General features: G+C 35.1%; 1 protein-coding gene across 4 annotated transcripts in view; it reads left to right on the top strand.

Moving 5' to 3' along the window:
* Positions 1–15,972, top strand: part of TNFRSF19 (TNF receptor superfamily member 19) — a 56,959-nt gene that overhangs the window by 20,259 nt on the left and 20,728 nt on the right. For all 4 annotated transcript variants that reach the window (XM_066175877.1, XM_066175880.1, XM_066175879.1 and 1 more), the window contains 2 exons: positions 1,359–1,537; positions 4,178–4,263. In XM_066175877.1, the coding sequence (XP_066031974.1) occupies positions 1,359–1,537; positions 4,178–4,263 (265 nt within the window). The remainder of the gene's footprint in view (positions 1–1,358; positions 1,538–4,177; positions 4,264–15,972) is intronic.

Here is a 15,972-nt window from a genome sequence, read left to right on the forward strand (position 1 = left end):
TGAAGTTATTTATTGTTACTTTAGCATTTCAGGTTAGAGGCACGATAAAATTCATATTGGCCAGCTTGATCACAGAGCTTGTCCTATAGATGTCTTCTCAGCACAAAGCCTTGGTGAATCCAAGTCAGTTGAATCTCGGAGAATCTGAGTGTGTTTGTTAATTTTAAAAGCTTTTTTATTGCAGCAGATTTGGCTAGGTTAGTGACTTTGGGAAAAGTTGTTTATATGCATCAAAGAAATGCATCATGCATGATTATATGCATCAAACTGGTGGGAACCTCTGAAGTTGCCCTAGTTCAAGATTTCCTGCAGCTTTCCCACTGGGAAGATGCCCTATTCTTCCACTGAAAATACATATTAGAGAACATATTGTGCCCTTCTTAATAAGGTCTTTCTGGCAATTTGTTGTATTGCCCTTGCGGTTTTGTGGTGTAATGCATCAAATTGAACTTTAAAGTACCAAACAAAATTGATAGGATATTTGGATGATAAGAGGGAATAGCAGCTCCTAGTAACTTGATAACTCCTAAGAAGTTGATTGATAGTTCTTGGTAATCAGTTTATAGGATTCACCCCCAAACTATTACATATGGCTTGGTGTTTATCTTTGCAGCTTGTCCATTGTATTAGCCGTCTGTCCTTTTGCAAATGAATGGAAATAATGCCTTTAAACTGCTAAATTTGGCAGAAATAACAAACCGTAACAATATTGCTTGTACAATAAAATACTGTGCCTCCCCGTGATCTGCAGATCTATTAAAGTTTTCCAACAGTTTGAAAACTGTTAGAACTGTAGTGGGTTGAGTTTTTGAGATTCTTAGTGGCTAAGCAACATTTCATGCCTAGCTGATGGTCATTAACCAGCTCTGGTTTATTTGGTAACAGAAGTCCTAAGCTTTTGAAGATCAGTGCACTCTCTTTGGCAATTAACTTTGTTCACCTTAGCTCTGAACCTTAATATCAAAGTGCTTCTTTGCTGTTTTTGTAACTGAGTAAGTGCCTTTATACTTCACTTGTCCCAGTTTCTTCGCTTTCACATGACTGACCTAATTAAAAAACAGACAGCTCAATAATTCTACCATAAGCTAGTAATAATGAAACTGTGGGAGTCCTTGAGGCCCTTTATCATTCAAATACACAGTGGTTTCATGAATAAAGTGGATGACTAAGTATTACTTATAGAAGTAAGGGAGATTATTAGCAGTGGAAGACACATTTGAACTTGTTGAAAGGACGGCTTTTGTCTCAAGAAAGACCCACTCTCGGTAATAATTACACTAGGTCTTCATTTTATCCCAGCATTCTCATTCACGCTTTCAGTGACTGAATAGCTTGCTATTGCTTGTTAATCCCTACAGGAATGCGGCTTTGGATATGGGGAGGATGCACAGTGCATGACATGCAGGCCAAACAGATTCAAGGAAGACTGGGGCTTTCAGAAGTGCAAGCCTTGTCTGGATTGCGCAGTGGTTAACCGGTTTCAGAAGGCCAACTGTTCTGCCACCAGCAATGCACTGTGTGGGGACTGTTTACCAGGGTAAGACCATTCGTGAAGATGAGACTTGAACAAATTCTAACCTAATTTACATTAAAATTGCTTGTTCGTGTTTTCTGGATAAATGTTGGTACCCTTGGTGTATGTATGAAGGTCCTATGTTCTAATCTTGGCCTTACTGTGTTATCTGAGCACATAATTTCTGAAATGCTGTCGTAATTATCTACAAAAATGGTTTTATAATTACCTACCTGTGAGAGTATTGTCTATACAGCATCTGAGCAAAATACCTCAAACAGTGTTACTGGTGACTTAGTTCATTGTTATAGAGAATTAAACATTTGGAAACATACACAGCTACCTTCTTCAAAAATGTTCAAATTATTTGCTTGCATTTTTTGACCCTCCTTTGGTCAATGCCTAATAATTCTCATGCACGTATATTCTTAGATCAAATGCAGTGGCTGTGGTTTACTGTCTGAAATTTCCTTCACCTTTCTTCAAAATTCATAAAGCATGATCCTAGCTGAAAATCATAAATTATCTGAAATAATTGTTTGCTGAAACCGCTGTTATAAATCAAGAGCTGGGCTTAGTTTTTTGTCCTGCCATCCCAAAACTCTGTTGCTAATTTTCTCTGTTTGCAGTATTAAATCTTAAGATCTCTAAAAGGCTATTCTTTACACTGTTGCCAAATTCCAATATTATAAACACCTGCTATGAATTTGTAAGAAGACATTTTTATTGGTCTTTTTTTAACTGGTAATTTAACTGATAGGAGTAGTGTGTGAGAACTGATTTGCAATTGTAGCAGCCTTTGTATTTTCAGAGTATATATTTCACACTTGCGTAAAAGTTCATACATTTGTTTAGTATCTATATTTCAGTGGGTTTAATTTTTTTTTTCTTTTTTAATGCCAACTATCAAATACCTGAACACTGTTGAAGCTTCTGCCATTATTCCTTCTCAAGCCAGAGGTGAAATCTCTTCACTTAAAAGCACTTAGTAAAGGTTTGGTAACTAATCTTAGCTTAAGTCACTGTATAAGAAGGTGCAGCCCCAGGCATTATTGATGTTACTCACAACCACTTTTGATACTGCTTGCAGCCACATGGTGAATTGATTTGTGTTTTTATGGCATATTAATATATATGTATTTGTAGGGCTTACTTGGCTGTCACCAGGGAGAATATTTTCTTCTTCGGTAAACAATATAAGCTGAATTTTGGAAGATGAGAAAAGAATAAAAAAGAAGCCACATTGGGATGTGAATTAAGGGTAAAGCTAAACTGGAGGATGTGACAATGCTTCTCAGTATTCTGGTCTAGAATGCATCCTAGATAGGTGTGTTAAGTTTTAAAGTGAGAGCTGCCTCCACAACCTGAGTTTTCTGGCAGTTGGAAACAGGAGGAGGGAGGGAGTCATGGCCACGGCAAAGGTAGTCACAGGACATCTGTTCTGGATGTTTCTAAAGTTTCTAGAACTTTAGAACACACCAGCACTCATACCTGTCCTTTAGTTTAGATGCTGCCCAAACAACTGGAGGATACAACCAGCCTAACCAAGTAGTTTAGCTGATGTTTTACCTCTCAGCAGTCTTACTTATTTCTGTTTTGCATGGGTTTCCAACATGCCATTCTCTATTGTTCAGCTTCAAAACAGTACAGTGAACATGTCAGCTAAAAACAAATATTAACACATTTTGTTCAGAGTAAATGATCACAGTGACCCCTTCAGTCTTGCCGCCTACGGATCTGTTTCTGTTCACATTGTTGAAGCAGGAGTTTCTTGAGCAGTTGGAAAGCTGTTTGCTTTAGCTGATAAAAGCTTCATACTTCAATGGCATTCGCAGTGTTAGGAATATAACATCAGTAGAGTTAGTACCTTTTATTTCATGTGTAGTGGTAGTGACCACTACAGAAAAAAATTCATATATTCCTCTTGAACAGGCCACTGCTGCTGATTCTGTCTTAGTACTAATAAATGGTTGAAAGACAGATGGACCTCTTTGATTGGGAGCTGTAGGTAAGTTCTTTAGAGGATGTCATATATAAAATTTTGAAATACAACATTCTAAAGTTCTATTTTTTTCTTTGGTGGTACTCTTGTTCCCTGGTTGAGAATGTAGGGTTCTGCCAGTCACTGTAGTCAGTACTCTCTTCAAACATAAGCTCAGTAATAAAGTTCTTAAAGGGTCTTTAAATAAAATGCCACCGATATCTGGCCTGTTATGTATTTTTGCAGGTGATAATTACCTTGTAGTATATAGATCAATCATTTTGCTTTTATTTTTTAGACATGTAACTAAGCTTGCATAAGGTAAGGTCTTAATGTGTGTCATGTATGTTGTGATTTGTGTGGAAAATGGGATATTGGTTTCTGTCCAAAATCTCCAGAATTGTTTATTTCTTCTGTGAATATAAGATTAGAGTGACCATGCATTTCGACTAACAGATCTAGAAGTTTTCCTCAGTTTATTTTAGATCAGGCTTGTATTATGAATTAATAGCTACTGTACTTCTGTTTACTTTTATTTTCTTCTATTTCCTGATTGTTTGCATTGAGACACAGATTGACAAAGCTTGCAATTATAGAAGATTTTGTTAAAACACTTGATTAATTTTGTGAGGAATAGTAACTGGTTTTGATTAACTATTTTTTCACTTTCTTCTGTCTTCCAGATTTTATAGAAAGACTAAGCTTGGAGGCTTTCAAGACATGGAATGTGTTCCTTGTGGTGATCCTCCTCCTCCCTATGAGCCTCACTGTAAGTGCTGGTTTTTGTTTTGAGTGTTTTCTTTTATCTTTAAAGCCTGGCAAAAGGGAAAAAAAAAAAAAGAAAAAGAAAAGAAAAAAGGCAGTCACAGTTACAAACTCTTTTTAAAACTCATTTTCTTGTTAGTAAATGATTTTGTACATACATTTCAGCAGGTCCAGTACTATCATTGAGAAGTTCCCACAAATAGCCGGTCCCTTGCAGATAAGCATTCCTGTCACACCACATGCTCAGGGAGTCTTGACTCCACTTCTGATCTTGTCTTATAATTTTTTAATTTCTGTGTTAATGCTAAAAGAAAGGCAATCTTCCTGGACCCTCTGCCAGCTATCAGGTAAGGGTAGTATCTTTTCCTGACACCCAAAAAGGTATTTGTTGATACCTTATTTTAAAATAACTTTTATACTAAAGTTACAATGAGAGAGAACAATATGGATAATAACTTTATATTCCTGTATACTGTTAAAAGGAAAAAAGTAATAGGTTTCTCTATTTGTGTTTTGCCAATGAGAGAATTAGAATCTCTTCAAAAGGAGAGAACCTCTGTATTCTGTAGCAGGAGCCTTGTTACTACTTCTTCCAAGACTGCTGGTGGTCTACATCACAACATGTTTTTAATTCAATGAAAAGAGAAACTATTCTTTTTGTGTTTATTGCTCTCAACTTTATAAAATGAAAAATACATGTGATTCAAGATAATTATGTGGGAAATCTTGGGTTTACTTGTTTGTTTCTGTAACTGTGAAGTTATGTTTTAGGAGTTTTTTCCCTAGTTCAAACAGAAACATTTGTTTGTAGAAAGAATGAATTATCAGGTTCCTGAAATACTTTATGCTACTTTAATAAATACACACTGATTTATTATAAATATATTTTCTTTTTTTTTAATTGTGTAAAATTTAAATAGAATCAAGAGTATACTAGTGTGCATCAAACTCATACTTTTCAATAGTTTTATATTGTATTAACTTCAAAGAAATAAGGATTCTTCTTCAGGATTTCATATATTGCTTAGATAGTCTTTTTTCAAATAAACCAAACTTCCTTCTTTTTTTAGTGCCTTTTGTGTAATAAACTTATAAAGCCAGGTTTTCAAACATTTTCCACATTTCTAGAAACTTTCACTTTTAAGGATTGCAATGCTAAAAGCTGGTAAATCAGAGAATAAGTCAAATAAGTTCTAATGTTTATATCAGTAACTCATGCCCATGTATAACATAAGCCTAGAAAGTAAATTCAAAAATGTTCAACTATTTTTGTAGTCTAGACAATATCTTAGAGTGTTTAGAAAGAATGTTTTTCATATCAAACACTGTTGGGTTTGATGCCAAGAATGAAATGCTGATCTCGACTTACTGAAGTAAATCACTCAAATTCAATAAGCTGCAGAAGTTATTTCCAGACAGAGTATGAGCAGAGACAGGCCATTTCATATATGCATGCATTTTAATTCCTTCAACTGGGCAAATTCAGTACTATCCCCTTCATCTGTTTTTACTCTCTTTTTATCTGCAAAATAAGAAAGTTAGTGAAATGTAAAGTGCAAATCATAAATTCACTTGATGTGTTTTTTTCTGTTTTCTTGTTTGTTCCCTTCCAAGACAGTGTGCTCTTAAAATATTAATTCTGTTCTCTAGCATAATCAAAGACAGAGAAGAAGAAATTATCTCCCTTATCATTCAGCTTTGACTATAATTAGTGACTTTTGTATTTCCTATATTTCAAAGTCACAAATTATTGTTTTGAAAAGGTGATGAAAGAACAGTTGCCAAGTCTTCTGAAATAACTCAGATTGTTTCGTTTATAGTGATTTGGCTTTTGTAATTGAGCCTAAACTTGGATCCTAAATTGAACCATTAGGAAGCTATTACTCATTTTAAATGGACAACAGGCAACCCCATGGAAAAGAGCATTTCCTCTGGCACAAGCTGCAGTGGTAAATCCAGATTAGAGACATTTTTGTTCCCTACTCTTACGGGTGGCACACCTTTGGTTAAATAGCAGAAGTGGTAACAGCAAAGCTGTGAGAATTAGCAAGTATTTCTAACTTTCACAGAAACAATAATAAAAGGTTTGAAATCATTAAAATGTTTGTTATTTGCATACTGACTGCCCATTAAAATCCTAAATAACAGAAATCCTACCATGAAGTACGGTTGCCATATGTCACAGTGGTTTTCAGAAGGCTTTTGTTCAGAATTCGTGTGTTGGTCCTTCAGGTTCTAACAGCAGCTGCCTCAGTTTTGGAAAGTGTACATGCCTTCCTCAAGCAGCCTAGGAAGTTTTTCCTGCAACAGTAGCTAAATGAACTGAAGTACTTTTGAGTTTTCCATCGAATAGGGGGAAATTTAGGTCCAAGTAAAAATCATGATTCTGTAAGGATATGTAAATAATGGTGTGTGGAACATTTTCCATGTAATGCTGAAAATGTTAGTGGTCTATTTCAATAATGGATATATTTTGATAGTTAAGACTGCATTACTTGAAGCTAAGTGGAGACAGAACATTTAATGTGTGGGGCAAGCTCTCAATGGTCAGAGAACTAAGTTCTAATTCTCTGCCTTTCTTATCCTTCTCTTTTCCACTGTGAAACAGAAAGTCAAATATTAGTGCAGCTAGCTCTTATGTTACAGATGAAAAGGAAAAGTTTAAATGTCCTGTTTCAATGAATTAATTGTCCTCCAAGGTGTGTGGCAATCTTTTGTTTGCTTAAGAACATTACCATAAGGGCACAAAGGCTCACAGCCCCCTACCTGGACTACAGGTTCATGTTAAAGCTGAGACATGGATCAAATTCTTTCTAGGAGCAGTTGATTATTACCTGGTTAGCTATAAATCTAAATACTTGCTTTTATCTCCTTTCTGTAGACATTTTAAAACAGATCTGGTTTAAATATTTACTCATGAAAAAATGAGTTTGTGAATTGCTAGAGGCAAAGTTGAAAGGATTCTATAATGAACAAGTAAAGAGAGTATTAGAGGCCAGGGGAATTGCTATCACCTTTGTGCAAACTTTAAAGGAGGACACAATGACTTATGTGTGTTTTTAAAATGTCAGAAAATTAAACACACAATGAGATAGTTATAATTTAATTTACTTAGTTCAGGTAAATAAACTTTAAATACCAATCTTATGTATAGAGTCAGCATCTAAACATTAGAAATTAAAGCATGTTTTTAAAGTTGTGATTTATGCTCACTTTGCATACTGAAGACATTTTTCTCACCTGAAGGCTTGCTTTTTTCTCATCTGAATGACAGAATATGAATTCTTTGAACTGGAATTAGAATTTATCAAAGATGTAAATTCTGAAATAGAAGGTAATGTAATATAGACTGTCCAAAAGTGGTGAAACAGTAACGTTGATATGGTTCAGTGATTCTTTTGTCTTAGTCCTAATTTAGATTTTCAGAGTTCACTCTCTTGTCTGCTCAGGCCACTGTTGTGCTTTCCCCATGGTTATGCTTAAACTGTTACTGAAACTGCTTAGTAAGCAAGATTATGAATCTATCTGTGATAGAAAAAGAATGAAAGTAACTCCTTTCTTAAGGTTATTTTTTAATCTAATAATCTAATTATCTAATTCGTTGACTGCAGAACAATTGTGGTGGCAGAAGTTAAGGAGAGATGTGGGAATGGTTCAGGTAGTGAGCACATTTTTCAAAGATACCATTGCTTTCTTAGAGCAACCATTGTTTTCAGCTAGTCTGTCTTAGCAAATAAAAAACCCACCATTAGAAACCATACTTACCTTCTTTCAGTCATAACAAGATGGCAGATTAAAATTGAAGCAGGACAGTTACTATGTCAGCTATTCTTACAAGTGGTTCCTTTTTTATTGTTTAATTCTAAATGCAGAAAAGATGCATGGTCACAAAAATCCTTTAGTTTCTGGACAGGCTTTCTACTAAGCAGAAGAGCCTGTGACATGGAACTTTTTTGAGATGTATTACAAAAATTGTTCCTAGAACTTCCACATCAATCTAAAATCAGTGGTGTTCCCCTTTTATGTGCAAATTAAGTGTAGAATTTGGCTGTACAAACAGTTAATTCGGAACAAATTGTGAGGGTCAAGGAAATGAGAAAATTAATGTCTAGGCACAAGAGAGTATTTTACAGCCAAACAGCCACCAAAAGAACAGACTTGCCCTTTTCTCTTTTTCCTCTCATAACCACGCTGTTACATTTATAAAAATACTAATTTTTTACACCATGAAAAATTTCACAGGTTGTCCAGCCAAATTCCTTCCTTCTCCAGGACTATTTCTGCTTGTCTTCATGGGATAGATCAAGGAGCATGGGTAGCTGGTGGGGGGACAGGATGGGGGAGGGATCCCATTCCATGTGGAGCTTGGGAAACTAGCCTCTACATGTTCCAGGAAATAAACACATTCTTTGCTTCAATGAAGCAGAAATGTTTTGTTGAATAAGTCACAGCAGTAGACATATCTGCAGTTTGATTGTAACATCATGTGCATTTGAAATAAACTGGCACGCAGGTCTAAAATTCCTGTCTTTTTTATTGCCATGAACCATATTGATTTCAATTATAAGGAATGTCTCAAACTAAAAAATAAACAATTTTTACCAAGGTGAGGAATAAAGAGACTATGGCTTGTTGAGACAAAATACATAAAGAAGATAATTAAATGTGAAAACATTACTTTTTCATGAGGCATCCATATCTTCTCTGCTTTAAATTTTGTTCCTTTAAGGGACTCCTATGACATTTTGACTGCCTTAACTAAAATTGATCACAAAGCTCCCTTTTACAGTTTTCTTGTGCAGATTTTTTATTAGTTACTTTCTGTAAGTTTACAGTATTTTTTTTTTTCTGGGAACTAAATATGAGTGTCCTGGAGCTGAGTGTCACTCTTCAAATCTATAAGGTATGTTGTTTCACTAATGCAAAGTGCTATTTAAGGGATAAAATCTGGTGTTATTTTCATCTTCCTGGTGTTAAAAGCAGACAGTGTAGGAAAAGTAAGATTTTGTATAAATCTGCTTATTTACATTAACAAGATTAGGATCTGTGACTTTGTAAACTTTCATGCGAGTGTAATGGGTATTGGGGATATGCAAGGACTAAACATCAGAATAAAGAAGATAAAAACTAGAGATTGCATTCTGCAGGGTTATAACTTACATTGTTTTGTAAGAGGGGAGCTGGAAGCTTGCTGGCTACGTGTGTATTCTGTAAAATATTTTCACTAGTGGTAAAACAGAAGAAAATCCCACTGTCTCAGCTTTGCTGAAGCTTTTTATATTATTTCATTAAACATAAATACAGCTTTTTAACTTGAGAGAAATTTTTGGATGACATTCAATTCCACATTAGTTCCAGTGTTTATATAGTGGAATTTTAATTTACTTGTGTCACTTTCTTCTTTCTGTTTACAGAATTTTGTGATTTTAAAGCTGTCAGACTCTAGATAATGTTTTTCCATCAATTAAGTTTTTCTGTAATTTTATTTGGTTGCTTTATACAGTAAACTTTGTATTACTAATGCAAAGCAGCCCTTGAAGGAAGGCTGCTTACGTGCACATGAGACAACTGGCATCTGAAGGTATATAGCAAATGAAATTATTCTTAATTATTTGGTTCTGTTTCAACATATATCTCCTTTTTATTTCAGTATTTGTTCTGATTTGAGGTTACCTAACAGAGTCTCTCATAATCCTCTTTGCCATTTTGAACAGTGTGATAGTAAGCAGCTGGAATATTGTATAAACCTTTCACAGCCTTCATAAGCAAGGATAGCTAATTTAAGTACAGATAATAGCATCATTAGCTTCTAAATACCAATACTGTTTTATTACAGAGACATTACCTTCCCATTATTTCAAAATTGAAATGTAGACTTTTGTAAAAATGTAGTAAGTCAGTCTGATATTTTCCATATGTCACCTGATAGTAGAGTAACTTATCTTCAGGAAGTCTGAAACAAATTCCACAAGCTGTTTCAGAGAGATGAGAATTGCTATTCATGTCTTAAAAAGTTTTATTACAATTTTATTTCTTTCAGTCATCATAAAGAGAATTAACCTAGGAAATCTAAATGCTTTCAATTCATCATCCTTGATAATTGAGATGGTTTTGACCCATTGGGGTTCATGTATAACTTAGAGTCAAACAGCTCCTTTTTTTACTGTTCTGAATTTACTTTATATGTTGGGCTCCTCTTCTAAAAGAAGTTGGAAAAAAAGAGAGGGGAGGTTTTCCTTTATTTTAATAACAGATGTATTATCACTAAAATGAGTTAAAGTAGTTCTGAAGCATTACTTAAAGGAGTGGAAATTCAAATACAAACTGCAAATACATTGCAGTTTAATCATGTTCTAAAACTTCCCCAACTTACTCTCATCAATTTTCCTTGTATGTACTTCTCCTTTCTATGCCTATATGTATGGACGTACTTAATTATGTAGCTTGTTACCGCTACATATGCATTATGGTTAGTAGACAAAAATGGTCAGATGTGTTTCCCTCATTTCTATGCACTACCCTGTCTACCTCTCTAAAAAAAAATTAAAAAAAAAATAAAATGAAATAAAACCAAGCCTAAAGAAACCAAAAAACACCACAAATTTTCCATAGACAAAAATTGAGCTTATGAATTGAAATGACATTGCAAGGAGGTGCAACTCCGAAACCCAACAAAATTTCTGTTAAGTAAGCCAGACACTTTACCCAGGAATCAAGATTTGGAAGCTGAAGCTCTCCGGGCATCCAGTCAGTTCAAACTGTTGAAGTCTTGCCCACTTTGTTGCACTATCCTTAAACGTTTTCTACCATTCCGTTTTGTTTTTTTTTTTTATCAGAAAGATTTCTAATCACATCTGTTACAGCTTAATTCTGCAAAACTGTAGACGTGAGGGCTCTTCCAATGAATCTATTTGCTTAGTAGTAACTTCTTGTAGAACAGAAGTACTCAGTATGGCATGTCTGATCTATTATGAAAGTATACAATAACCTCAAGTAATGTCTTTGAAATTTCTTGATCTTTGAAGCTTTTAAAATGACAATAAGCAGGATCCTTTTTTTGTGCCTGCTACCTAAAGTGTAAGTTAGATTTCTTTGTACCGTGAAATTTTATTTCACTAAGTGTGTTTCACGTAGCCCAGTTCAAGCTACAAACTGAAAGAACCAGGCTAGTAATGAATGCTTTAGGGGTATCTTAGTATAGATAACGTTAGCCCTCTCAAGTATCTAGAGGCATATAACGCATAAATATTCAAATAGACCCAGGATTCTGACTCCAAATTTGCATCACCAACTGTCCTGCTTGACAGCTACCTAACTGCAAACTTTTAAAAGCCCAAGGAACCTACAACATTTCATTTGGTCTCCAGGAGTATTCCACAAATTCTGGGTCCAGGCAGTTTGGACACATTGCAGCTTTAGTTTTGGTCAAAAGGTTTGTGTCATCTGCCTTCCTCTGACTGCCCTGGAAAGAAGTACATATGCGTGGACTGGGCAGGATGCTCTAAGCATGTGTATAACTGGACAATACAGACCCCTTTCTCTATCACAGTTGATCCAAGAGGTAATGGAATTGGAATTTAAGGAGGCACCTCCAAATGTCTCTGTACCCTTCAGTGGTCATCCAAAGACTCTGGCAGCTCTGAGCAATTATGTGTGCAGCTGGCACTGAAGCCATCAGTATATACGAGATGATTGCTCTGCTGCTTGTCTCTGGACAGTCTGTTCTCTGGTGCCTTCTCATGCCAAACTCAGCTGAGCAGGTTGGGATAATGACTGGGAGTCCTTTTCTTGGTGTCTTTGAATCCAGAATTCTTCCCTTACCATGTGTACTGACCATGTGTTGGCTCCCTGCCTTTGCTCTTTGATTCTGACATTAGAGGTGTGTTCCTGCTTCCCAGCACTGCAAGGCCTGGGCTTCTTTGTGCTCCTGGTTTCATGCCTTCTCAAATTAGCAAGTTGCAATATAGCTCAATGGCTCTAAGATTGCTTGTTGAGATAATCACACTGTTCATAATTTTCACAATCTGACTGCAACCCAGTCATGGCTAAATAATAGTCTAATTTACTACTCAGTTTTTTCAAAATGAGGGGAAAAGCATATGTTATATTTCCCATTTGGATATCCTGATGAAAGTATACCAGTAAGACTGTTCTTTTCTTGAATAGAAATTGTTCAAATAGTTAAGAATTTGAATTGTGTTTTTGAAGTAAAGTTCAGGCTATGAAGTTCCATTTAAATTATTGTCTGATTAATCAACTCAACTTTATTCCCTACTTCCTACTTTATCTGTAAAGTACAGGTGACTGGCTCAGACTTTCTATTTCAATTATTCTGCTCTTTAATCTCAAATAATGGGCAGTCCTCTGTTTTGGTTGTCACTACCTTTGTATTATTAGATGCATTGACCAGCAAATCATAAAGCGAGCCTGTTGATAACATTCAATGGAAACTTAAAAAGCTGAATATGACACTGTAAAGGCTCTGCAAAGGTTTAGTGCATTGCTTCATGCACTATGATGAGTAATCCTTTACATCAGGTAATTAGTCTACACAAAAGAATCACTAGAAGACACTCTGTTGTGTTAATTAGTGTGGGTTTAGCTCCCTTTACTTCAGAAATGTATTGTCTTCTTGTATTTCCTTCATTAAAATTGTACGTACTCTTTTGAAATGCAAGTATTTTCTGTGTAAAAAGACAAAATATCCTTGATATACAAGTAAATATTTCTGTGGAGTATGCAAGACCAGGGTGTGATTCAGTAACAGAGTTTGCAGTAGATGTACAAAGCCAAACAAAATTTAGGGTTTAACCCATGTCTTGGTAGTATTTCTTTCTGGAGGCTTTAGAGAATTTGCTTTGAATCCCTCTTTTCTTGTGTCATTTTCCAAGCAAATTGTTAAACCTTTCCTTTAACTACAAATGTTAATTATAATACGTGATTTTTCTTTTGACAAAACATGGTTTGTTAGATTGATTTCATACAGGTTTCCATAATTAAGGGTTTTGTGAGATGGATTGTGACACATTCTTCTGGATCAAAATATACCTAAAAAGTTCCATACTGAAGAGTTTTTATAAATGAAGGAATGCTGTAGCTCTTGCAACAGAGGAAAAAATACCAAACTGGAAAAGCCTAGTTCTTTCCTAGTCCTCTCCTGCTGTTACTTTGTGCAGGCTTGTGATGTAACACAAATGGGATGGTGCCATAAGGTCTTCTCCTCAGAACTGGATGAGCTTGTGTCCTGCACTTGTGCTGATTGTCTCTCCCAGACATTGCTGCAGTTATAAACGGCTTTCTTGCTCACAGTCAAACATCTCCTGTCATTCTACATCACTCTCTTTTAAGTTCTGAATTAAGAACTGAGTTGAATTTATTGAGTTGGCTTTGTTGACTGAAGACCTATCAGAGAACTTGGTGGTTATTACTGAGAACATGGATCATTTCTTTAATACCTAAATCACACTAATCTCTGGATCTGTACAAGACTTTTCCTTCCTGCCAGTATTTTTTCCTTTGGGGGGAACCGCTTTTTCCTTCCTTGCCATGGAAGGCTGGATTTCTGAGAACAGAGAATTTGCTTTCCATTGCTTTTAACTATTAGGTATTTAAGCATGGTGAATGTTGCCAGTGGCCCGTAGGTGTGACAGTTGTCATTTTTGGCTGCTATAAATAATTTCAGAATTGTAAATTTAAGTGTTACTGTAAATTTTTTAAGATACATGATAAGAATAGAATTGTGGGGTTTTTCAGTTTGCTTTTCTAGGTGAAACTCAGCATATCCATACTGTTGTCATTTATCCCTTTTTAGTCCTTTTGACCATGATGACTAATTTCTGTCTGTGCTGACAGAGTTACAGAGATCTCAGACAAAGAATTTTCAGATTTTATGAAAGCGAATGAGTAGTGAAGAGAGAGCCGCATTAGTGCACTTACTGAGATGAGAAGGTTGTGGCATAAGCTTCTACCACATTTGTTGACAGCAGAAAATGCACAGAAAAGAAAATAATGGAAAACAAATTATAATTTGGAACCTCTTAAAACTGTTCATTTATTATGATTGGGGGAAAAACCAGAAAAGTTTGAATACTAAAGTTTGAAACTTTAGGAAAATGATCTACTCTAATAGAGAACTAGATTAGTATTAGCAGTCCCTACTTAGTGAGGTGTTAGCAATATAAATATTAAATTATTTCAGAGTGAGCAGATATAATGTAAATGACTCCATAATACAGATGGAAATCACAGAATTAATTAGGAACAGAAATGTCTTTTTTTAACACTACTTGTTCATAATCTCTGGAAATGGAATATATAAAATACATATGGTCCTAATCCAGTAAAACTTAAAGTAGGTGAAGTTGATGTGATGTTTGACCAAGCTGACTTGCACACAGAGGCCTTGGCTCTCTAGTTTCAGTATGAGAGATGCACTAATTATATGTAATACATTTTTATCTACTAAAATATGTATTAATATATTTTGGAGTGAACACAGTATTCCACAGTGTTCTTTGAAAATACATTCCTTGTTTCTTGCTAGAATATGATGGAAAGTATGTATCTTAAAAAGAAAGTAGAAATGTCAGCATGTAATTTTCAAAATAAATTGAATCAAATTTCATTTATTTTATGAATTCACATCAGAAGCTCATGCAGCTGATAATAGGAGTTCACATAAGCAGTACCCGTCTGAAGTTCAGAAGGTTATATCCGATCAGTTCATGACAACTTACAGGGCATATTTTGTATCTTTGTTCTAACTCACAGCTTTCCCTAATCCCAGGGAAAGCTGCAGCTGGAAATGCAAAACTACTTTTGAACTTGCATATCCTTCCCCAGAAATGTCTGAAGCCTTGGAAATGTGTTTCTTTTATTATTCCTGTTCAATTAGGGAATGAATTGTTGCATTGAGAGTGGAGTCAAGCAATAAATCCTCAAATACCCATTGTAAGACCATGTTTTATATAACAAAAGAAAGCTAAGAATGACCAAAAACACTTAATTTTGCATTTTTTTCATGTAATAAAAACTCACTGTAGAGGTCACTTCTTTATTACATTAAAAAAAATCCTTATTATAGAATGATGAAGTAATTACTGTATTCACTTCTACCTTGTTCTTCTAAAATACAAGCAAGCAGTTTTACAGGCATATTTAGTTTTGTTGCTTGACACTGTTAAGTAAAGTTAGAAGATTGAATTCTCAACTGCAGAGTATGAGAATTTCAGTGTGTTTTTTTCAAAGCAGCTTACCATACTTCAGTTTCTAGTAGTAACTTGTGCAACCTTTCATCTTATGAGTCAATCCTATAATTAGTATCCTTCTTTGCCAGAGGCATACTGCATGTTTGTTTTAGGTACAGAATGTCTGCAAGAAATTTAACTTAATCATTACTTTTTAATGTAAGAGCTGGTTAGCTCAATTACACTAGATTAAAGTGAACTTGAAATTCCTGAGTTACAGAGAAGGGGCTAATCTGTGACCTGTAGTGAATAAGTCCTATTTCCTATGGTTTTTTCCTTATGTGCACTTACTAATGTGGGTAGCCCTTCAGCCCAGGCTTGCAGAGGCTATAAAAAATTATCTATTTTCTGTATGGAGTGGATTTGCAAGGTTCTTGTTTAACTTGGCCATTAGATTACTCAAAATTATGCCAGGACTGCATGCATTGCAGTAAAGCTGCAAAGTGGTTTTTTTTTTAGTTAACTTT

The sequence above is a fragment of the Chamaea fasciata genome, unplaced genomic scaffold (genome assembly GCF_029207755.1).
Source record: "Chamaea fasciata isolate MVZ Bird 193981 ecotype frontalis unplaced genomic scaffold, bChaFas1.0.hap1 SCAF_2, whole genome shotgun sequence".
Taxonomy (NCBI): domain Eukaryota; kingdom Metazoa; phylum Chordata; class Aves; order Passeriformes; family Sylviidae; genus Chamaea; species Chamaea fasciata.